The following is a 24860-nucleotide window of genomic DNA, read 5'->3' on the forward strand; positions in this document are numbered from 1 at the left end:
TGAACAATACCCATTAGCAGTCAACCCTCATTTCTCCCTTCCCCAAGTCCTTGGAAGCCACTAATTTACTGTCTGTCTCTATAGATCTCTCTATTCTGGACATTTCATGAAAATGGAGTCATACAATATGCATTTTATGTCTGGCTTCTTTCACTCAGCATAAAGTTTTCAAGGTTCATGTATGTTGTAGCATGTCTTATTCCTTCTAATGGCTGAATGATATTCATTGTATGAGTATATCACATTAATTTATCCATTTATCAGTTCATAGACATTTGGGTTATTTTAACATTTTGGCCATTGTGCATAATGTTGCTACGAACATTTGCATCCACATTTCTGTATGAACATATATTTTCAGTCCTTTTGGGTGTACGCCTAGGAGTGGAATTGCAGGGAGATACCACAGCTTGCACCTTTCTTGGAAATATATGCTGTAATATTTTAAATTAAATACGGTTGATTCTTGTTATTCATGGTAATTATGGTCTATACTGTCTCTGCAAATGCTGAAAAATCAGCTGTTGGGGCTCAGAGCAGATCACCCCAAGATACGGCCCAATAGTATATTGATCATTTTGATTTAAAGTTACTTGAGAAACAGCTGGTGGAAAAAAATTGATATAGAAAAACATTCTGACCCCACTCTTTCTCCCTGAAAGCAGGAAATAAATCTCCCATGTGAAATTATCCTTCCTATAACAGGAGGATAGAAAGTATCCTTATCACCAGAGTTAGGGAATTCAAGACTAAGAAAGATGTATAAACAAACTTTGTTACTTCTTCATTAGTCTGCTACCCTAAGCACAAGAACCTTTATTAAATCTTCACAAATAATTGTCTAAAAATGATATATAGACAGCCTGCTTTGGTCAATTCAGGGCTCCCATTTCTATGAGCTCTCCCATTTGTTTTTTTTGTTTTTTTCCTGTTTATCTGTCTTGTGCCAATTTAATTATTCAATCAGTCAGAAGAACTCAAGGGAGGTAGGAGGGAAATTTCCCTGTCCCCGACATAGCAAATTAGCAAACATTGAATTAGGAGTCATTGCTTCACAAGAACAAGGTTAGTTTCCTGTAAATTTCTGGTCACAATTTTTCATCAAACTATCAATACATAAGCTTGCTCTATGTGTGTTTCTTTTTAAAGACACCTCATTTAATGAACAATATATAATTGTTCATTCACTAACACTGAACTCATGGCCAACACCACTATACATAACATGCCTGCAGGCACCAAATCTAACACACTAGGCGGCACAGCTTTCTTATACACTTGAGGGCCATTTTAAGTAGTGAAACCATCAACAAAAACCACAAAAATGCAAAACACGAAGCACTAAACAGACCACAAAAAGGACACTTTTTAAGGCAGTGCTGCCTTCTTCTGCCTCAGCTGGGAATATGGGTATCAAGTGACTCAAGTCGTTTGATACTGTGCATGCCTTCCAGTGACCAAAAAAGCACCATGTGTATTGATCTAGGAATTACAAATAAATTTTAGGGAGTAGACAAGATCATAAGCGTGGTCAATTGTATTTTAAACGTACAGAAAAATATTGAGCAGCTTGGCATGCAGGATCTACCCTTGTCAAATCTTAACATTTTCTTACATTTACATCTAATCCTTTCTATACTTTTTTTTTAAGGCAATAAAATATTACAGACACAGTTGAAGCCCTCTGTTATTTTCTCTCCCTTCCTAGAGGCAACCACTCTCCTGAATTTGGTCTTTATCATTATATATACCTTTTGTATATTTACTACTTATACTTACTACATATGTTAAGTATTTACAAATGGTCATTGTTTTGCCTACTTTTGAATTGTATGTAAATCGTATCATATGTACTATGTCTCTGCTACTTGTTTTTTTTCCCCTTAACATGTTTTGGAGAATTATCCATGTTGATACCTATTGTCCTAGAGAATTTAGTTTTCTTGCTGTATAGAATACGTTCATTTTCTTTCCTGCTGATGAACATTTATATATTCTTATGTTTTGCTCTTTCACAAAGAGCTCTTTGCTCTTTGCAAAGATTCTGTTAATGTCTCCTTGTGTTTGCATGCAATTGTTTTATAGAATGTATATTAAGGAATGGAATTGGTGGATTATAAGAAATGTGCATTTTCAACTTGATTGGTTATTACCAAATTTTTCTCCTTTTTATGCTTCTGTCAGCAATGAATGAGAGAGTTCTCACTGCCTCATGTTCTCACCAACGCTTGCTATTGTTAGATTTAAATTTTGTTGCCAATTTGAAGGTTATGCAAGGGTATCTCACTGTAATATTATTTTGGATTTCACTTATTACTAGTGAGATTGAGCATTTTGTCCTTTGTTTATTGGCAATTTGGTTTTGTACTTCTATTGAATTGTCCGATCAATAGCTTTTGCCTTTTTTTTTCTTAATGGATTGTTTGTCTTTTTTCTTATCCACTTATAGGAGTTGTTTCTATATTCTGATACTAATCCTTTGCATATGAGATGCAAATATCTTATCTGCTATATGTAGTCTTTCAGGGATGGAGGCTGACAGGGGCTCTGCCATCTTGAATTTGGGTACTTTATGGTAGACCTGGAGGTCATCATTACAGTTAGTCATAAAGGAAAAAAACATGAAAGCTTGTGCTTGAAATTTTTAATTCTCCATGTGTGGTGGTGGCATATATCACTTTCACTTATATTCCACTTCGGGAACATTGTCATATACCTACACCTAACTGCAAGAAGTTGGGAGATATGAACAATTTTGGTGAATAGTTAGCAGTCTAATAGCATTTAACTTACTTTCTTTCTTTCTTTCTTTCTTTCTTTCTTTCTTTCTTTCTTTTTATGTACTACCCTTGTCTGGTTTTAGTATCAGGTTTATAATCCTCATAAAATATTTGTGGGTTATTTCCTTGTTTTTCTATTTTCTGGAACACTTTGTATAAGACAGGGCTTATTTGTTCTTTGATTGGTAGCATTTTCTTATAAACCTTTCAGACGACAGGGGAGAGTTTTCTGGGGGGAACATTTTAAACTTCTGACTCAATTTGTTAAATGTTTACATTCAGGTTTTCTATTTGTTCTTGGCAAGCTATTTTTTTCCTATAAAAATGTACCTTTTGTCTAAATTTTTTATTTCTTGCCATAAAATTGCTTATAGGTACTTGCCCCTTATCTTTTTTCCCTTGCTGAATCTTACTATCTGTTCCTCTGTTATTTTGCTGCTTTAGCAGCATCCCACATGTTTGATGGGTATATTTTAAGTTATCATAGTTATAAATGTCTTAATTTTTACATTTAATTCACTTCTTACCCACAATTATTTAGAAACTATTTTAAATTTCTAAATATACATATTGGGCTTCCCTGGTGACGCAGTGGTTGAGAATCTGCCTGTCAATGCAGGGGACACGGGTTCGAACCCTGGTCTGGGAAGATCCCACATGCCACGGAGCAACTGGGCCCGTGAGCCACAATTACTGAGCCTGCGCGTCTGGAGCCTGTGCTCCGCATCAAGAGAGGCCGCAATGGTGAGAGGCCCGCGCACCGCGATGAAGAGTGGTCCCCACTTGCCGCAACTAGAGAAAGCCCTCGCACAGAAACGAAGACTCAACACAGTCATAAATAAATAAATAAATAAATAAATAAATAAATAAATAAATAAATAAAAGAACGTGAATTTCTAAAAAATTTTTTTAAAAATAAATAAATAAATAAATAAATATACATATTATTTTAGTCATATTTTATTAATAATTCTCATTTAATTGCATTATGATCAGAAAACTTGCTACTGATTCTTTGGAGAAGCAAGAGATCATGGCTGTTAAGAGTATATGCCCTTGGGCTTCCCTGGTGGCGCAGTGGTTGAGAATCTGTCTGCCAATGCAGGGGACACAGGCTAGAGCCCTGGTCTCGGAAGATCCCACATGCCGCGGAGCAACTGGGCCCGTGAGCCACAACTACTGAGCCTGCGCGTCTGTAGCCTGTGCTCCGCAACGGGAGAGGCCGCGATAGTGAGAGGCCCGTGCACCGCGATGAAGAGTGGTCCCCGCTTGCCGCAACTAGAGAAAGACCTCACAGAAACGAAGATCCAACACAGCCAAAAATAAATAAATAAAGAGTATATGCCCTGGGCTTCCCTGGTGGCACAGTGGTTAAGAATCCGCCTGCTAATGCAGGGGACACGGGTTCGATCCCTGGTCTGGGAAGATCCTATATGCCGCGGAGCAACTAAGCCTGCGTGCCACAACTACTGAAACCTGCGCGCCTAGAGCCTGTGCGCTGCAACAAGAGAAGCCACCAGCACGCGCACTGCAATGAAGAGTAGCCCTTGCTCGCCGCAACTAGAGAAAGCCCGGGCAGCAAAGAAGACCCAACGCAGCCAAAAATGAATTAAAAAAAAAAAAAGAATGACAGCTAATATAGATGTAGAAGAAAGGACAGAACTAGACAATAACCATTTTGGAACCCTTAAAGAAATGACTCTTTGAACCTAGGTCATCCATGAATGTTGAAACCATTACGTCAAGTGATGTTGGGAGACAGGATGACAACGTACCCATTGCCAAAATACCACCCCACCAACTATTTGCAGGGAAAAAAAGATAAACCATAGCATTGCAATGGTGGAACCTGAGTGTCATCTCTTTAACTCAGTTATTAATCTTAGCATCCATTTTTAGTCAACAATCAGACATTATGTGCTTCCTAATGTATTGTGATGTGAAGCACATAGACTCACGTATGAAGTATTCGCGCTAAAAATATTTAACCTGAATCTAAACAAGCCTTAGACCTAAATTCTGGTTTACAGGATATACAAAGGGCAGAGAAAAAAGTTAAAACAACATCTAAAGAAAAAATTGGGCAAATCTAGAAGTGGGATATTCTACAATTATCTTCAGTATTTTAATGACACGAAAAAGTGATGGGAGGCCTTTATTAAGATAAAAGAGACTAAAGAGACAGAAAAGCCCCAAGTGCAATGCAATGTGTGATCTTTGATTAAATCTTAATTTGAATAAGCCAGCAGTAAATGACATGCTGGAGACAACTGGGAATTTTTTTTTTTTTTTTTTTTTTTACACACACACACACTGTATTTTATTTTTACAAGAGATAAATAGACTGACACCAAGCATTGTACATGGATGACTACAACAAAAGCAACAATGATTGCAATTACCAAACATGAAACACACTCATTTTGATATCGATACAGTATTATATGATATTAAGGGAATCGCAGTTAATTTTATTAAGGATAATAATTGTTTTGTGGTTATGTAGGAAAATTATTTGGAGTGAAGCATTATAATGTCTCTGTTTTACTTTAGGATAAACACCTCCTCCTTAGAAAGAAAAAGATAACAGTTCTGATGTATTTCCTACAGGATAAGCTATTTTTCTTTTCTACTCAGGATGCTCTGCCCTACCTTCTCCATGTAACTGTTAAAATTGATGTCCATGTATATGTGCACATTTGCACATACATGGTCACCAACACCAATATTAAACATTTTTAATGGTGGCACACTGGCTGTTATAAATATATAAAGTACACATAAAGCTGGAAAGATTCATACATATCATGGAGAAGGGGTTGGAAATCGAACTGTTAATGGTTGTTAAAGGGGACTTAACTATAAGGGCTCTATGTCTTTTTGAAAAAAGGAAAATACTAGAAGAAATATGACCAAATGGCAAAACTTATCAATTCAGGGTGCTTAGAACGTGTACTTGTACCTATCTTTTAAAATTTTCTCTCTGAAAAAAAAAAAAAGTGCATATCTGCAGACTACATTAGTTTGAACAGCAGTCCAATTTATCAGTTGATGAGTTCAGGCAATTTTCTTTATTTCTTTTTAGCCTGAGTTTCCTCATCTTTAACATGGGGATAATAATAATACCTACTCCAGTAGGGTTATTGTGAGGGTTAAACAAGTTAATACGTGTGAAGCACTGAAGCATTTAGCCAGCGTCTGGCACAGAGTAAGCGCCTAATAAATATGAGATATGTGTTGAGACTTGCTTTGAGACCTAGTTCATTGTCAGTTTTGGTAAATTGTGTGCCTGAATAGAATGTCTGTTCTATTAATGTCAGGTGCAGGTGTATGCACACACACACACACATTTGATCAAGGTTGTTAATTGTGTTCAGATCTTCCACATTCTTTTTAATTTTTCATTTGCTTAATCTTACAACAGAGAGATGTGCTATGATCACATACAATGATTGTGGATTTGTCAATTTATATTTATAATTCTGTTAATTTTTAATACACATATATGAGGCTATATTACTAGGTGCATAAACACTTTGTTAAATTTTCCTTGCTATTTGTTTCTTTAGTTATTAGGTGTCTGCTTTCTCTTATAGTTTATACTGCTTATAGCGCTTTTGATTTCTTTGAGGGGCTTATTTTAATATGGCTTCTTCAGTTTTGGTAAGTTTTTGTATAATATACCTTTTTTCATTCTTTTAATTTTTTTAAGTCCTTAGTTTTAATGTCTTATTTTAAAAAGGCTGAATTTTTCTTTCTTTTTTTTCAATCTGATTATTGCTATGTTTTTATAGGTAGGGTCAATTACAGTTATCATGCTTTCTCATATGCTTGCATGAATTTCTCTAATTTTTGTGTTCATGTGTGTGATTTCTATTCATTCTGATTTTCTCTGTTCTCTTTTCTCCTTTTATTTTTTTAAACCTCCTAGTGGATTGATCAGCATTTGCTGTTCTCTTTTATTCCCCTTGACTGATTTGGAAGTTAAAAATTCCATTTCTATTCCTTTAATGGTTTACTTTAAATTTTTAACATGCATTATTCAACTTAACAAAAACATGTCATTATCTCTACTCTCCTATTAAACATAAACTTTTTAGAACACCTTAACTCTAATTCCTCTCTACTAATTTGTTGTTGTTTTCCAGTTTTTAGTTCTCCCTAAAATAGTAATTATTATTATTGTTGGTTTTTTAACTCCCATTTTTCATCATTATTATTATTATATATTTATATAGATAGTATTTATTTAAATTTAACCACTTCCTTCCAGGTTTCTTTGCTCATGGTTCTTTCTTGTATCTTGTTCCTTCCAGTAGAACATCTAGAAATTCTTTCAGCTGGACTTTGTTAGTGGTATTGTATTTGTCTTCAAGTGTCTTTAATTGAGTCTTATTGTTAAATAGTTGTATAGCTGTGTATAGAATCATAGCACAGTTATTTTCTCTTAGCATTTTGATGTTATTATTGTACTGTCTTCTGGCTTTTATTGTTGCTATTAAGAAATCTGTAGATGGGAATTCCCTGGTGGTCCAGTGGTTAGGATTTGGTGCTTTCGCTGCAGGGGCCTGGGTTTGATCCCTGGTCAGGGAACTAAGATCCCGCCAGCTGTGCAGCATGGCCTAAAAAACAGAAAAGAAAAGAACCCAGAAATATGTTGACACTCTAATTTTAGGTAGCTGTCCTTTATAGGTAATCTCTGTTTTCTTTTTTCTCTCTGGTTTTACATAAGATTGTTTTTATTTTTTTTGCACTTGGTCTCCAAAATTTTCACTAGTATATGTGTGAATTTCTCTTGATATAGCTTTATTTTTATTTATCCTATGCCATTATCATTTTACCTCCTGAATATGACCATTCATATTTTCTAACAATTACGGAAAGTTCTCAGCTATTATCACTTTGAATATTGCATCTCCATCCTAAATATCTATAATATGTATGCTAGACCTTGTCATTCTATCCTCTAAGTCTCCTATCTGCTCTTATAACTCTGTATATCTCTATGCTGCATTCTAGTTTCCTCAGATTTATTTTCTACTTTGCTAATTCTCTCTTCAGCTATGTCAATCTGGTAAATAATTTAACTCCTTGAGGGTTAAAAGTTAATCACTTAATAAAATAAAAAACTGATCAGGTGGAAGTTCAGGTGTTTATAATTGAAAAACGACAATGCTAACAGAGTAAAAACAGTGACCAGATAACACCCCTCCATCTAGGTGTTTGGAACAAGACAGAAAGAAGGACACTCTGCAGCCATAAGAATAATTAAACATAGTACCCTTGACTAATGTGAGTGACTACTGCTTCTTTGCCAGTTATAACTCCAGCCATGCTTTAATACTCCTGCTTTTTACATAAAAATTACCAAGATATTCAATCACCACATTTCCTCCGCTTCTCAACAACATCTGATCCAGAACCAACACCTGCTTTCTTAAACCCTGCTTAGTTCACCCAGTTCAAGTACAAATTCTATAATAAAGCCCTCCAACAAATGCTCTGGTGTACATTCTCCTTTGCTATAGCAAGCTAGATGAAGCTAGTTTTTTTTGACTGCAGGTGTGTTCTTAGTCTTTGGTTAATGGGTTTTACCATACTATGTTTTTAAGTTCTAAATGTTCTGTTTAATAATTTTGTGATTCTGATTGTTCTGTCTTCAATTCTGATTGTGTTTTTTTCTGTCTTATGCTTTCTATTCCTTCCTTTATGGCTCTAGTTATTTTAAACATACTTAATTTTACCCAGTCCAAGTCTATCCAACACTGGTCTTAATTAAAGTTCTAGGGATAGTGATACCATCCTGTTGTTTATTGTTTGCTAGTTTTTGTTCAAGGTGGATTATTTCTCTGTGTGTTTTATAATTTTCAGTTGTAATCCCATCTTCATTTTGAGACTGCTTCCAGAGTAAATTTGTATTTGTTTCTGCCAGGTGCACTAGAGATATTGCCATCCCTATGCCAACTACTTTTTGTCAGTTTATTTTTTTGCTTGGATTTTACACAGAGTACAAACACCCTTTTAAAATATGTTTGATGAGATTTGACAAATGTATACATTTGTGGAACCATCACCACAGTCAAGATATAGAACACTTCCATCACCCAAAGAGTTCCCATGCCAGCCCAACTTTTAAGATATTATATCATTTTGGGGATTTCTGGACCATGTAGCTAGTATGACGTATATATATGAAGCCCTTAACACCATGAGGGTTGGGTCTAGATTGTAACTTTTCCAAAGAGATTTTCTTTTAAACTCTGAACCCAGTTTAAGGAAAACAATCTTCCTTGTTATCTTCCTGTTTGCTGGTAGGAAGAACTTCCCCTCCATTCCAGCCTTTCAGTGTGGTGTAGCTCTTTGACAGTCTGGTATTTTGCAGGTAACTTAGATACATCTTCCTGCCTTATATGGCCCCAAGGCCTCAAAGTCCTGTCCCTGATGGGCATTAAACTCAAATGTCATGGTTAGGAAGACTCACAATTCTACTGCTCCTGTTTCAGCTGCCAGGTTACTGCTCTGGTTTACAGTACGCTGCCCCTTTCCTTTTTGATTCATACATTTTATTGAAGTATAACATACATATAGAAAAGCACACAGATTATAAATATATAGCTCAATATCTTTTCACAAGTGAACATACCTATGTAACATGTACCCAGATAAAAGAACATTACTAGAAATCTCCTAATATCCTTTCCAAACACTATTTCTTCCCAAGAAGAATCATTATTCTGACTTCTAGCATCATAGATTAATTTTGCCTACCTTTGAACTTTATATAAATGCAATCATACAGCATACATTCTTTTGAATCTGGCTTCCTTTGCTTATCATTGTATTTCTGAGGCTCACTCATATTGTTTCTTGTAGTTGTAGTTTGTTTATTCTCATTCTTGTATATTATTTCATTGCATGAATATAACAGGATTTATATTGTAGGTGGACATTTGGTTTGTTTCCAGATGTGTATTTAGTAGGATTTAAAAAGCATTTCCTGCTCAGCAGTTCTGTATGATCTGTGTCAAGACATGCTTTAGGTTTTGCAGACTGCCAAATTTTCAGACATGTAAGTCATATATTTCATTTTTTGTTGAAAATCTTGATTCTCACTTGATTTACTGATGACAGTTCTTTAGACTGCAGTTGGTAGAAATGGTTTTGATTCCTGTAAACAAATAATGAGTAAACACAAGTGGGAGGGTAGAGATGAGATATGTAATTAATCTTGTAGGCTTTATCTCTTGCTGGGGTTGGATACTGCATATGCAAGGGTAGTTAAATGTTAATAAGTGTAAATATTGAAAAGGCATGTTAAAGAAATGGGTGATTGAAGACAAACAATAGTATGAAGTGTGAAGTGTGGATGTGACTATTTGGGTCCAGGATCTCCTGGCTAGTTGACACTGGGAATTGGTTCGTGTTTTTTTTTTTTTTTTTTTTTTTCTGTAGCGCCATGCGGCTTGTGGGATCTTAGTTCCCCGACCAGGGACTGAACCTGGGCCCTTGGCAGTGAGAGTGCAGAGTCCTAACCACTGGACCGCCAGGGAATTCCCAGGCACTGGGAATCTGAAATGAGAGGGAGCCTCTCTTAATGGCTCAGTGGTATGTTACCAATATGTTGCCTGAAGAGCCACTCCAAAGTGGGCCTGCTTTTGCCCTGCAAAAGTAATTGTTCTACTAGATCAGTGGTTCCCAACCTTGGGCAATTTTGCAACTTCTGGAGACACTTGGTTGGCACGCTATTGGTGTCTAGTGGGTAGAGGCTGGGAATGCTGGTAAACATCTTACAATGCACAGGACAGCCCCTCCACCCAGGCCCCCAGTGAAGAATTTTCCAATGGACCTAGAGATGATCATACTAAGTGAAGTAAGCCAGATGGAAAAAGACAAATATCATATGATATCACTTATATGTAGAATCTGAAAAAAAAAAAAAAGATACAAATGAACTTATTTACGAAACAGAAATAGACTCACAGACATAGGAAACAAATTTTTGGTAACTAAAGGGGAAGGTGGGGAGGGAGAAATTAGGAGGATGGGATTAACATATACACATTAGCATATGTAAAATAGATAACAAACAAGGACCTACTGTAGAGCATAGCACAGGGAACTATACTCAGTATTTTGTAATAACCCATATGGGAAAAGAATCTGAAAAAGAATATATATATATATATATATATCTATATATCTATATATATCTATAACTGAATCACTGTGCTGTATACCTGTAAGTAACATGACATTGTAAATCAACTATACTTCAATTAAAAAAAAAAAAAAAAAAAAGAATTTTCCAGCTCCAAATGTTAATAGTGCTGAGGGTGAGAAACTCTGCACCAGACTTAGGGACTAGACTTAGCCTCTAAATCAAGATATATTTAAATAAACACTATCAGGGCTTCCCTGGTGGCACAGTGGTTGAGAATCTGCCTGCCGATGCAGGGGACACGGGTTCGAGCCCTGGTCTGGGAAGATCCCACATGCCACGGAGCAACTGGGCCCGTGAGCCACAATTACTGAGCCTGCGCGTCTGGAGCCTGTGCTCCGCAACAAGAGAGGCCGCGATAATGAGAGGCCCGCGCACCGCGATGAAGAGTGGGCCCCGCTTGCCGCAACCAGAGAAAGCCCTCGCACAGAAACGAAGACCCAACACAGCCAAAAATAAATAAATAAATAAATAAAATGTGGAACTCACAAAAAAACCCACAAAACTATCAATTACCTTTCAAGAAATGATAGCACCTCAGTGGCACATTCTATGATTCTATCCAAATTCTGATAGTCTGTGATAACCATCTCATACTTGGCTCAGTCCAATTCTTTTTAAAACTATAACGGTGGGTTCTGCAACCACCAAATCCATTCAGAGTTTGAATGAAATCACTTGTATCTCACACTAATGTAATTAGATACGTACAGCAATTTATTTATAGCCATTAAAAATTAAACAACAAAAGTCGCCTATGATTTATGCCCTTATTTTGACTTTGTTATTGAAAGTTCCAAGGCCATGGAGTAAATCAGCTGCACAAATGGCATCAGACAGATTTTGATGTTGTGCTTTGTAATTAGACTATAGGTATTCTTTTTCTTTGTTGTCATATTTTTGCAGCTTGAATTTAGGACAAAAGAAAATTTTGTTATTTCTCCAATGGAAGTGACGATCTAAATTTGTCTCTTCTTCCTCCAGGCAACACAGACTACCATTTAGCCTTCTGATTCATTTCCCCTGGAAAGCTGAGAAGTTTTATAATGATATTACTGGTTTTGTAACTAGTGTTTTCATTGTAATGCTATTACTGAACCAGTGTTGTGATAAATGGTCTGTTTATAAGGGGAACCACTTTTACAAGAAGTAGAAAATTAGACACGCTTCTGCTTTGCAATAACAATAAAAAACCACAGTGAAAAAATATTCTCCAGTTTATTCCCATCTGTATCAGCAGGGAAGCTTTAGAAGATGGCTTTCTCCCTAAAGTCTTCTAAACACAGTTACTGCCTGTGAGTACCATGTCAAAATGCTGTTTTCCTCCAAATCCTGTTCAAGACCAATCCATTTTAAGTTACCATAACCATGGGCCCTTTAAGAAAGTCAGGCACTTTAAACCCCACCCCTCTGCTGACTTGTAGCAGTAGGTCCTCTTTCTGAGGCAGTTGGTGATAAAGCTGAGAGCCAACTTGCCCCCTGCTTTGCCTGGAAGGAATGTTTCTAAGTAAGCTTGAAAAGTGGAAGCTTTAAGATACTGTGGGATAGGGAACAATGGAAACTTGTGAAGTATGGAAGCCAGACTGGCTCTTAAGATTCTATCACGGTGCTGGATAAAGTGGAAAGAATGCTGTTATTAAGTCTGAGTTTCGCCTTGTGGCACCGCTCCCTGCTAGCATTGCTCCTCCATTTCACCCAGCAAGTGAGTTTTCCAGAAGCCGTTTCCAACTTAACGAGCTGCTTGTCTCATGTAGCAGATCCCCAAAAGGAAAAGTCAGCGAGAGGAGTCAGTTTCAGTGAAATTAAACTGGATCACTTCTAACAGAATTATTTACATTGGTTGTATGCTTCTGAAGAGTAAAGCCAGCTCTCTATTTTTTTTTCTCTTTGTTCCTGCTACAGCAACAGTGACTAAGTTCAGAAGTCCTCTAGTACTAAACTAAAAAATAATTAGGAGAAATTTGGGGTTTAATTGCAGTTGGCATTTTGGAGCTGTCTGCTAGAAGCAGCCATCTTGGTAGAAGACGATGTCATTTGGAACTCTTGGAGGTTTCAGTTTACTCCCGGTACCAGGTCTCATTAGCCATTGAATAACAGTGTAATCATTAAGTCAAGTTTAGGTTTAAAGATAATGGAGGAGTTGGAATAAAAATCATTAAAGCCACTTCTTTATCCTTCCTAACACTTTATAAACTTCCCCCAGAGTTCAAAGCAATAGAAAAAATTTTACACTTTTTTTTTTTCCTATTTTTTGTTTCCATGTGTTTGTTCTTCCGTTGGCTAAGCTTGGATAATAAAACTAGTCTGGTCAGTTTCATTTTCTGATTTTTATACATAAGTGAAAGCTGTTTTGTGTCAACCGTGTAAAGTGTTTAGAATCATCTCACCTGCTGGGCCAATTTCCTGTAAGCCTTTGTTTGGGAGGGGAGAGGGGAAATACAACTTTTGATTTTGAATTTCTTATGCTTTTCAAAACTAGAACCCTGAATTAGACCACAGTAGCATAATTACTGTTTTATTTTTGACCTACTAAACTTTCCTAGAAGTGGGCAAAATGATCGTAAAGAAGAATGATGGTTATGTTGTATTCCCACTTAATCACCACTTTTAGTATAGCCGAATGCTCTGTCTGCAGTTACTTTGGAAAACTGGCATTTAAAAGAGATGTTTTAATCCACAGAAAGTGTTTCTCTTTTTTTCTTTTGGGATTAGATTAATGTTACTGTCTTAATCCTATTGCGCGACAGGTCCTGGCGTTGTCTGCAAGATACAGAGAAAAAAAAAAAGTTGCACCTTGTTTAAACAATTGAGCGCAGTGTGGTTTACGAGATTATGAAGAGGAGTAATGAGGGTGGTGTGTCTCTTCTGCAAATTTTTTCTTAACGAGGTTAACCTGTGGCTGCTGTCGCCTCGCCCTCCTCGGCTCCTTGCAGGGTAACTTTCTGTTGTTCTGTGAGCGCAATCCGAAGCTTCCCAGGCAAGCTCACGGAGATCAAACTAAAAGGGCTGCGTGTATGTCTGAAACAGACAGAGGGAGACAGGAGCACACACTGTCGGTGGAAGATGGGGCCACGGGCTCGGCCGGGGCTGGATGCCGGCGCCGGGCTGACCTTTCCACGTGTCCCCAGCACCTGCGAGGCTAGTGGGGCGGTAGGTTTCCTTCTCCCAGGAGCGGGCCCGAGCCCGGAAGAGGCTGGGCGGCCTCGGGCTTAGGTCAGGAGGCTGGGAGGCCCACCCTCGGAACACTCGTAGCCGGCGAGCGGCTGGTGCGTAGGCTGGCCTGGCCTTCCCGCCCCGGCCGGGCCCGCGCTTCCCCAGCCGGCCGGCGCGCGCCAGGAGGAGGGCGGCGGCGGCGGCTGCGGGCGGGTCTCGGAGCTTTCGGCCGGCTTTGCAGGGCGGCCTAGCGAGCGCGCCAGGCCCGGCTGGAGCGAGCCCCAGTGCAATACTGCCCGAGCCCGGGCGGGGTCTCTGTTCTCTGGCAGAGGAGGTCCCTTGGCAGCGGGAAGCTCCCTCTCTTTCTCTCGCAGCCGCTCCGAGTCTGCGCCCTGCTGCCAGGCTCCCAGCTCGGCGCTCCCCTGTGCTCGCCCGGCGCCCACTCATTCGCAGCCCAGCCTTCGCCGCCGCCGCCTCCCTGCTCCTCCTCCTCGTCGTCTCCCCAGCCCGCCGCGGCCATGGCGGACAGCGCCAGCGAGAGCGACACGGACGGGGCGGGGGGCAACAGCGGCAGCTCGGCCGCCATGCAGTCGTCTTGCTCGTCGACCTCGGGCGCCGGCAGCGGCGGTGGCGGCGGGGGAGGCGGCGGCGGTGGGAAGTCGGGGGGCATTGTCATCTCGCCGTTCCGCCTGGAGGAGCTCACCAACCGCCTGGCCTCGCTGCAGCAGGAGAACAAGGTGCTCAAGATCGAGCTGGAGACCTACAAACTCAAGTGCAAGGCGCTGCAGGAGGAGAACCGCGACCTGCGCAAAGCCAGCGTGACCATCGTGAGTGTCCCCCAGGGGCGCGCCGCAGCGCCGACCTCCGCCCGCCCCCGGGAGACGCTGCACCCAGACCCGGGCGGCCCCCGGGCTCCCCGAGGCTCCCGAGGACCCGCAGAGAGCACGCTCCCTGCCAAGCCCCGCCGGCCCCGGAGGGTGGGGGAGAGGGAGGTGTCCCTTCGGGGCCGCGCGGGTCTGCCCTCCCCGGGGTCCAGGGCCCTCGCGGGGTGCGGGAGGAGGCTGCTGGAACCACCACCCGCGTTTCCTTGTCGCCTCTGGGGAGGAGGCCCCTCCCGGGCGGAGCTGGAGGCTGGCGGCGTGGCTGGGGAGGCGGGGTGGGACTTTTTTCAGTCCTAGTTTGCTTGAGGGGTGCGTGCAGAACCCGGGAGCCCTAGGCAGAGAGAGAGTGAGGAAGCCGGGGCCTGTTCCGGGGGCCTGCGTTGGGGTTCGGGGGGTGCGCAGCTGGGCTGGGCACTTCGCTGGCATCAGGACGGCGCTATAGTTGGATCGCCCGGGGAGGGGGCGGGAGAGAGTGGCCGGGAATCCGGGAAGTGGAGTTTTTCTGGCCAGGATCGAGAGGGAAGGGCGGGTACCGGAGCTGATGCTCCCACCTCCGTCGGAAGCCCTTTCCTTGGGTGGGGGGTGGCGGCGGCGGTGTACAGCCGGGAGAATGCAGCATCTTATACCGGCCTGGACAGAGTGAAGGCTACGAAGCCTGAACCGGCCGAAACCTGGGTGAAGGGGATCGACTGACTCCCTCGCTGAGCAAGATGTACGTGTGTTTGCTTCATTGGTGGTGGAGTGTCTAGGGATATTTTGCTTCGGAGTCCAGATACTTGACGGGAGAACGGGCTGTCTGTTCTGTTTCCACCTGGCCTCCAGAGGCGCCCCCGAAGAGGGGAAGATTAGGGGTGTAGGTCTCCCTTTTAGTGTAGCAGGCCTTTAGAAAGGCCACTATTAGCTATGATGAAGCGAAACATAACTGGAAAAGTACACTGTGTGCTCTCACCTACCATCCCTGCCAGCTAGCTGCATCATTAACTTGCAGGATCCCCATACAGACAACCCTGTTGAGATCAAAACAGATTCCCAGCCAGGAGGAGAGAGGAAAGTGTCAAGAAACCAAGGGGATAAATTGCCATTGCTGCTGCACAATAGCTGATTAGGCTGAACCTTCAGATGGAGAAAAAGGCATGGACTTGGGGACAGATCAAAGATCACAACCCTGGAAAGGAAATGGGGCAAGTTTAGGATGCCCCTGTGCCAGGAAAAAGTCTTCAGTGGAGGAGGGAGTGTGTGTATGCCCCCCCCCCCCCGCCCCCAGTGCTACCTCACACTTGGGAACTGGATGGCATTCTGAATTTGCTTAGAAAGCAGGTTTTCACCCCAGTTTCAGTGTGATGGGCAGCCTAAATAGAAATTGGTTGTTGAAAGACACCCCGCATGCTCAAATCCAGCCCTGGTGAATGGCATTGGAGCCATGTTCATGTGTCTGCAGACTGTGAAGTTCTTGAAGTGCTCTGTCGGTAGGAAGGGGGAGGAATTTGCAGAGGCAGCCACTTCCAAGCCTCTTGAGTAGCTTTCTTGGCTGAGAGAGATGTCTATGGTGAGTGGGGGTTTGAGAAGAGGGGGAAGCTGGTGGAAGCAATTTAGTTAAGGTTGGAGTGAGTAAATGAGAGGGTTCGTTGGTCTCTTGGAGAATGTGAACCACCAAAAGCAGTAACACTTACACGAAACAGAATCTCTGGCTTCTTTCGTACTGTGAGCAGTTCAGGCTGTTTTTGTTTGGGAGGGAGGATAAGGGGGGTGGAGAGACTAGGAAAGGGTTATCTGTTTGACACCTGGCCATATTAAAAAGTAGGTCTGTAAATTGTACACCACACGTTGGCTTTGCATGGACAAACACGTTCATTCCTGGTGTGTAAGATCAGAGGCCTCTGAATACTTGGCGTGAAGAGCGTGGTGGCTTCCTTGGCACTTCCCTCAACTAAAACTGACATTTCACCAAATACGCCTTGTGAAATGTTCTGTGGCCTCACTGAGTCAAATTTTAAAATTGTTTTAGATGACAGCCTATACGTACCAGAAGTCTCTCCATGCTTCTTTAATCTCTGATTAATATATTCAGGGAAACAAAGTGCTTGTGGTTTCCTGAGTTCCCTAGTACTTGGCAGGTGTTACTAAGGCAAATGCAGGGGAGAGATTCCTTCAAGCTTCTGAGAATTTTGTTAGCTGACCTAGGACACAGATTGTGTTTGGTGGGTTTGACCTCTAGGGTGTGTAATTTGCGAGGAGAAATGTGTGCGACCACGTGAAGTGGGTCTGTGGATGTAAGGATTCCATTGAAAAACGCTGTCATAGTCTATGTCAAGGTTAAGCTGCACAGCCCCCAACAACGCTAACTGAAATATAGCCCTTGCTGGTAGCTGCCCAGGAAGTTTTTTGACAAGGTCTAGATATTCAATTAAGTGAAGGCTTTGCTAGATTTTTCACTATGTAGTTTATTTGAAGGGAAGATGGTACCAGAAGCCTATTACTATTACTACTTGCCTTCATGGCTCTTACTAGTTCCTCTAATTGTGATATTAACTTTCATGTTTTGAGCACAAAAGGCGATTATGGATGTCTTTTGATTTCCTTGAACGTATTCAGGAAGGTACCTTGCTAATCAGCCACACCCTGGGAAGAGAGCAGCGTGCTTTTTTTAAAACTGTTTTTTAGAGTAGTTTTAGGTTTGCAGAAAACTGAAGCAGGGGGTGCAGAGATTCCCCCAATATTCCCTCCCCTTCCTCCCATCGTCCATTATCAGCATCCCCCATGTGAGTGGTACATTTGTTACAATCAATGACCCAACATTGAAACATCTTAATCACCCGAAGTCTATAGTTTACATTAGGGTTCAGTCTTGGTGTTGTACATTCCATGGGTCTGGGCAAGTGTAAAATGACATGTAGCACCGTAATAGTATATAGAGCAGATCCAGTGCCCTAAAAATCCCCTGTGCTCTGCTTTTTCATCCGTCCCTAACCCCTGGCCACCACTGATCTTTTTACTGTCTCCATAGTTTTGTCTTTTCCAGAAAGTCATATAGTTGGAATCATACAGTCTGTAGCCTTTTCACATTGACTTCTTTCACTTAGTAATATGCATTTAAGTTTCCTCCATGTTTTTTCATGGCTTGATAGCTCATTTCTTTTTGGTGTTGAATAACATTCCATTGTTTGGCTGTACCACAGCTTACTTATCCATTTACCTACTGAAGGACTTGGTTGCTTCCAAGTTTTGGCGATTATTAATAAAGCTGCAGTAAACATCTGTGTGCAAGTTTTTGGGTGGACAGAAGGTTTCAGCTCATTTGGGTAAATACTAAGGAGCACAATTACTGGATGGTATGGTGAGAGTGTTTTTATTTTGTTAAGAAACCGCCAGACAGGGCTTCCCTGGTGGCGCAGTGGTTGAGAATCTGCCTGCCAATGCAGGAGACACGGGGTCGAGCCCTGGTCTGGGAAGATCCCACATGCCGCGGAGCAACTAGGCCCGTGAGCCACAGTTACTGAGCCTGCGCGTCTGGAGCCTGTGCTCCGCAACAAGAGAGGCCGCGACAGTGAGAGGCCCGCGCACCGCGATGAAGAGTGGCCCCCGCTCGCCGCAACTAGAGAAAGCCCTTGCACAGAAACGAAGACCCAACACAGCCAAAAATAAATAAATAAATAAGATAGGTTGCAGTTTCTCTCGGTCTCAGATTACGTTAAAAAAAAAAAAGAAAGAAACGGCCAGACAGTCTTTTTGAAGTGGCTGTAGCATTTTGCATTCCCACCAGCAATGAATGAGAGTTCCTGTTGCTCCACATCCTTGCTAGCATTCGGTGTTGTCTGTTTTGGATTTTGTCCATTCTAATAGGTGTGTAGTAAAGCTCATTATCGTGCCCGCTTTTTTTAAGCCAAGTCCAAAGGCCAATAGAAGTTCTTAACCAGTGGTCTTTTCTGTCTCTTTTGGTATGTAGGCGTTTATTCTAGTCAAGCTACCCATTTATTAAAGGACTCGTTTCATGGGTCTATGTTCTCCGCATCTGTATGATAGAGGTAAACATCATCTGTGGGGAAGAACCAACTGTACGAGGCCCTTCATCCATGTCTGCAAGTGTCTGGTGTTACCACTTGCCCCCGGTGTGTTTTCTTTGGGTTAGAGGTGGAATGGAACGTTTTGAGTGATTATCTGATTTCTCCCAGTAAATCAGCAGTGGAACCAGACTGCTTATTATCGATCATAATTTCTTCTTTGGAGTGGAGAAAATAAACAACAAATGCTCAGTCACACTGTTGAGTAGCTTTTAGATGTTAGGCTAAGTCTGTCTGGCTTGTCCTGTGGGTTAAAGTGTAATCGGAGACTATCTGACTCAGTGTAGTGAGATGTGTCCAGGGGTCGTGGTCTCTGAGAAGATGAGGAAATGCAATTGTGGGCAGTAATTGAATGGCTTCTAAGTTCTGGACTAGTTTCTCAGGGTATAAGCAGGGTCTCATACTTGGCGTGGCTAGTTCTCTAGTTCTCTAAGGTGTGTTTTCTATACCACTTCAGGCCTTCGCCATGTGTTTGGTTAGAAAATAAAGACCTATGATAAATCACTAGAATTCAGTTGTCTTTTTCTATCTATAAAATTAGTCTTTCATTACAGAAGTTTAGGGAAGTAGAGGAATACAAAGGCATTTTGAAGTTATAGTAGAAAAACATGTTGGTACGGCATGATTAGAAAACCTGGCTATTTTAAATATCAACAGTGTAATGATTTCATTAACCAGTAAAAGCCACCGTATAAGTTAATATTGTGGATTTTGGATTATTTGTTCTGGAAGCCTAATACATTATTTTCCATTTTTTAAGACTTTGGTTTGGCAGACTCTATGAAGCTATCAGATCAACATTGCCCTTATAAAAAGGTGTAGTGTGTGTCATTTTTTTTTTTTCCTGCTTTAAAACTTTTTTTCTTAGATTCTTATGGTAACACCCAACTTTAGACACAACTCTGAGAAAAGCATGACATCACAGGTCTAATTATACACAAATCCAGTTTTCTTAAAGAGGCTATTCTTAGATTTCTTCTGTATGTTTCATATAATCTCTTTGTATTTGATTAAAGAAAAAATCCCCACAAAACCGTAGAGGACAGTTGTGACAGTCTTTTCTAGTGCTTTTATTTATTTTGCCGAGGATGGGGAATAGTTCAGAGAATCACCAGTATCTAGTTTGTGGCGACTCTTGTTCAAGACCAGAGACACTGGTCTGAAGCAGAAATCCAAGTTGGCTGTTGCTTGCTCACAGATTTTCAGTGGCTTCCATTGCCCTCTGGATCCAGGTAAACTTTCTGTGGTTGTGTGCTCTGGCCCCTGCTTGCTTCACAGACACACCCTTCACATTCTCAAAGCTCTCTCTCTGCTGAACTGCTGGTTCCTGGAATTTCAGTAGCTTTCTCTGGCTTCTCTAAGATGTACCTCCTGCCCTTAAATGTCCTTTCCTACTCCTTCACCTAGTAAATGCAAGTAGACTATACTTTCTCCCCGACCCCAGCGTGTGCTAGCGCTGCCTGTTTACTGGCCACACGCTGGGTTAGGTGCCCATTCATGAGACTGCCCCCCTCTCCAGGCCCCCATCACATAGGTCTCCCCTTTGGGAGATGGGAGATGTGTTCATTCCTTCAGGGGCAGACTTTGCCTTGTTCACTTCCGTTCCTTAGTGCTTGGCATGCAGTAGACACTCAAGGGGATGTTGGGTTGACCGCAGAGGCATCGGGTCATGAGGTATTTTGTTTTGTTTTGTTTTTTACTGGGCAAGGGCACCAAGGCTGTCTCCTGACCTTGTGCTCATAGAGCCACTCTCCTACCTGCATCCGGAACAACAGCAAACGGCATCTTCACCATCGTTGGATGGATGAATGGATACATTGTATACTTTGGCGGAACACTACAATCAGTGAGTGTCCCAAGCCTTTGCCTTCTAACTATGGATGATGTTGTAGGCTACCTTGTAGCATATACCTAGGCGTTCATGATACATTTCACCTCTAAAAGGGGGACAAAGTGTCTTTGGGTTCACCTTTCCAAGGGCTTTGTTGGAAGCGTTCAGATTTGCCACCTCAGTTTTGGTGATGGTGGCAGGTCACACCAGGCGTTTCTTATAACCTTATTTAATGTTGAAATGCCCCACAGCGGCTTCTGGGAAACAAGCATGGCCATCAAGGGCGGGGAGGAATCAGGGCAGGTACCAGGCACCTGAATCTCCACACCGGAGAAGTTGCTGCAGACAGGATGGGGAGACTTGCTGAATTCTTGTGGATTTCCACATGTGGCTTGCAGAGTGGAGTTTGGGGGGTCGATAGAGTGTCACACCCAGTGTGTACTTGCATTCTTTTTTTTTTTTTTCTCTTCTTTTTCCTCAAATTATGCCTTGCAGTGTTGACACCTAGAAATGCTAATCTGAGCTTTTAGACTCATACAGCCAGGCTGAGCAAGGAGTAACAGTCATCTTCCTTGTTCCCTCACTGGGTAGGCGTTGCATTTTGTTTTCAATCACCGTGCAGTTGCTTTTAGATGGATTGATCATCAAAGCTGGCGGAGTAAATGTTCACAGGTTCAGGGTGTTCTTTCTTGGTGGGGGTTGAAATTTTCTTGACAGGGGAACGAATGTTCTGGAAAATATTTCTAATCGTCAGGATCTTGGAGTGGGGTTAACTTGCAGACTCTTCCTATTTTCCTTCCCCAAGGCTGTCAGATTTTCTTATCTTTGATGCTTCTCAAGCCCACAGCTGTGGATTTTATCCCAGTGCTCCTACCAGTAAATTGCAAATGTCACACTGTGTAGGCCTTCTCTTTTAGGGAGAGTATTAAACAAAGGGTTAATAGTTTGATGGTTATTTAGAATGAACTCACCTCCTTACTTATTATTAGTCCCTAGATCCGATGCATGGGGTGCAGTTTGGTGATTAAAATTCATTTTAGTACTCGTTTAATGCTGGGAAATTTTCACCTCTTCAGTAAGGCACAGAATGGCGTGTGATAAATACAGCCTGAAATAGGATTCAACCTACAAGTACTTGGGAACTGCCTACTGTGTGCCAAATACTCTGAAATACCCAGAAGGAATGTAAGGGCTTCTCCAGCAGGATTGCACTTGACTTGCGTTCGGCTTGGCCCCAGCTGGGTGCTGTAGGGAATTCAGAGCGGAGGCAACGGTCCTTCTCTCTCCAGCACTTTGCAGCCCAGAGAGTTGTGAAGTGCAGAAATAACCAACATACAAGTGGAAACAAGAAAGGTGGTTCAGGCAGACTGGTGCCAGGGTTCCAGGGAGGGCTGGCTTACCTTCCACCTTCCAAAATGAAGTTCGTCTAATGTGGTGAATACATCTAAGGGAAACAATGTGTCATATTCACTCACAGTTTAATTAGCTTGGAGTTTATTTTTATTTTGTAAGGCAGAGATGGGGAGAACTGTTGCTCAATTTGTCTGTCCAGGTGGCACCGAAAGGCTTTTTGTTTGTTTTTAATTTTCTTTGTATGTGGTGATGATTGAAAAGAAATGTCACTGATGTTTTTAATTTCGTAATTTACATCTGCCTGTAGATGGAAATTATGTAGGTGGTGTTTTCATCTATTCCTGTTACACTCTGGGGCCCACCCACTTTCCTTACATGGAAATTGTTGGATGGACCAAATTTCTTAAGTCTTTAATGGGAAACTGTGTTTACATTAAAGTTAATTAGAGATACTAGTTTATGGACAATTTCAAACTCCAGTTTTTTAGAAAAGCGGTGTTGATTGACGGTATAATCTTCCATGCATCTGTTCCAAATCAAACCAGCCTCTGTGGGTGCCAGGTTTGTGTCACCAGTGAGCTGGTTAATACCCTCCAGGGCGTCTCAGCGCACTTGGGATCAAATGAGGCCATTCGGTACTGAGGAGCAGAGTTGGGATATTCAGCCAGACAGACGTAGGTCATAATTCAAAAAAGTTTTCCATAGAAGGAAAGAGGAAAGTAAAAGAATGAAAACAGCATGGAGTATGGGTGAGCTAAGGAAAGTTCTTAGAAATCTAGTACCTGCATTAAATCCTTCATGTGTTTCTTTCTTTAGTGAACAGTCTTGTGCAGTCAAGGTTTTTGAGACTGAATTAGAAGGGCTAAAATAGTCTTGAGAGAAAAATTATTTGGTGTTTAATTATAGGAAGAGCTTCTCAACTCATGAAATTATTTGCATGTAAGCAGTGGGTATTTTTTTTTCAATTATCCCAATATACCAACTAAAATAATAACTTTTATTCTATTGAGATTTTTGGTTTTGTCTGGGGTTTTTTTTTTTTTTTTTTTTTTTTTTTGGTTCTTCACTAGGCAGGCCTTAATTTATCTAAACAAAGACATTTGCTAAGAGTCAAAACATTGTGTCTCTGCTTCGTTTAGTAGCTCCTGATTATAGAAACACAAAAATTTGAGAAAAAAATCGGCTAGATGATTTTAACGTCTTTGTTAATCAAAGAATACAATTTTGAGTATATGTGCCATAAAGCAGAGGTTTGGACTTCTTTAGGTCCAAATCACTACCTGGTAAGGTGCCATGTCCTTTGAAAAATATATTAAGTATTTCACATCATTTTAAACCTGGAGTGCGTGTAGCTTATTATTGAGAAATGCCCTAAGTACCCAGAGAAGAGGGCCAGTGACTTTTTTTTTTTTTTTTTTGGTAATTTTTCTTTTTTTTGCTGGTAATATATACACGACATAAAAGTTACCCTTTTAACCATTTTTAAGCGTACAATTCAGTGGCGTTAGTTATATTCACAGTGTTGTGCAACCATCACTACTATCTCTCTCCAGGACTTTTTCATCATCCCAAGCAGAAACTCTGTTTCCAACAAACAGTAGCTCTCCATTTCTCCTATACCTCCAGCTCCTGGTAACCTCTATTTCTAGTGACTTTAAAATTTGTGTATTTTTTGTAGGAAAAATTTAGTCTGATCTACAAAAGCAGCTAGCTGCCTTTTCTTGTCTTGGTGTTGAAGTTGTGAATTAGGACCCAAAGCATTTTAATTAAAGTGCTGTTGATATCTTGCTCCGACTTCAATTTTTATTGCCTGTTGGCTATCCCACATCTGGTTCTTTTCTGTCATTCAGCAAACACATGGCACCCCAGCTCTGGGCTCCGCACCATTGCTCTGAATTTGCCTTTAGAGTGAGCACCCAGATGTGGAGAACCTGGGGAGGGACTAACCCACAGTGAAAGCTTGTCCTCTGGGAACGAGAAAGGACTGGGAAAGGAAAGAAACCTTCTAGATGATGGTTGCCCTTTTTTTTTTTTTAATGAAATGTCTCATGTTTAATTTCCTTAATGGCATTTCGAATAAACCATAATTTAAGGAAGTCTGAAAAAGAAAAAAAAGCTTGAGATTCTTCCTTACCAGCATTGCTCTACTTGCAAGTCGTTTTGTGCTGCTGTGACGACAGCTAATGTTTACCCAGTGCTTTTACTATGGCAAAGGTGCTGTCGGGAGGGCTTGCATATATCCTCTCATTTAATCTGCACCACTGATGGGTAGCCTGCAGATTTGCAAATTTAGGCCCAGAGAGGTTATGTAACTTGCCTGAAGACCCAAGGCTATCGGGGGGGGGGGGGGGGGCTGGAATTTGAACTCCCAGTCTGGCCTCAGAGTTTAAGCACAAGGCTACCCATAAGTTAATTTATGAACAGTTTTATTTTCATCCTGTTGGGGGCGTTTTCCTCTTGGTTGTTCCCACACTGTTGTATTCCTTCATTTAGAGTAGTGAGGGCTGCCGCATTAGCACAGCAAATTCCCAGGATGCCAACCCAGGCCTCAGGGAGTGTATCCAGGGTAGCAAACTCCCTGCTTTG

At 41.4% G+C, this 24860-nt stretch overlaps 1 protein-coding gene across 1 annotated transcript in view; it reads left to right on the forward strand.

Annotated features, from left to right (window-relative positions):
• The first annotated feature begins 14013 nt into the window (after positions 1–14013).
• CCDC6 (coiled-coil domain containing 6) overlaps positions 14014–24860 on the forward strand; it is a 110745-nt gene continuing 99898 nt past the window's right edge. Inside the window, exon 1 of the mRNA XM_082407481.1 lies at positions 14014–14978. Coding sequence (XP_082263607.1) covers positions 14670–14978 — 309 coding nt within the window. The 5' untranslated portion in view covers positions 14014–14669. The remainder of the gene's footprint in view (positions 14979–24860) is intronic.

Source organism: Balaenoptera borealis (assembly GCF_965194805.1).
Source record: "Balaenoptera borealis genome assembly, chromosome: 10".
NCBI lineage: Eukaryota > Metazoa > Chordata > Mammalia > Artiodactyla > Balaenopteridae > Balaenoptera > Balaenoptera borealis.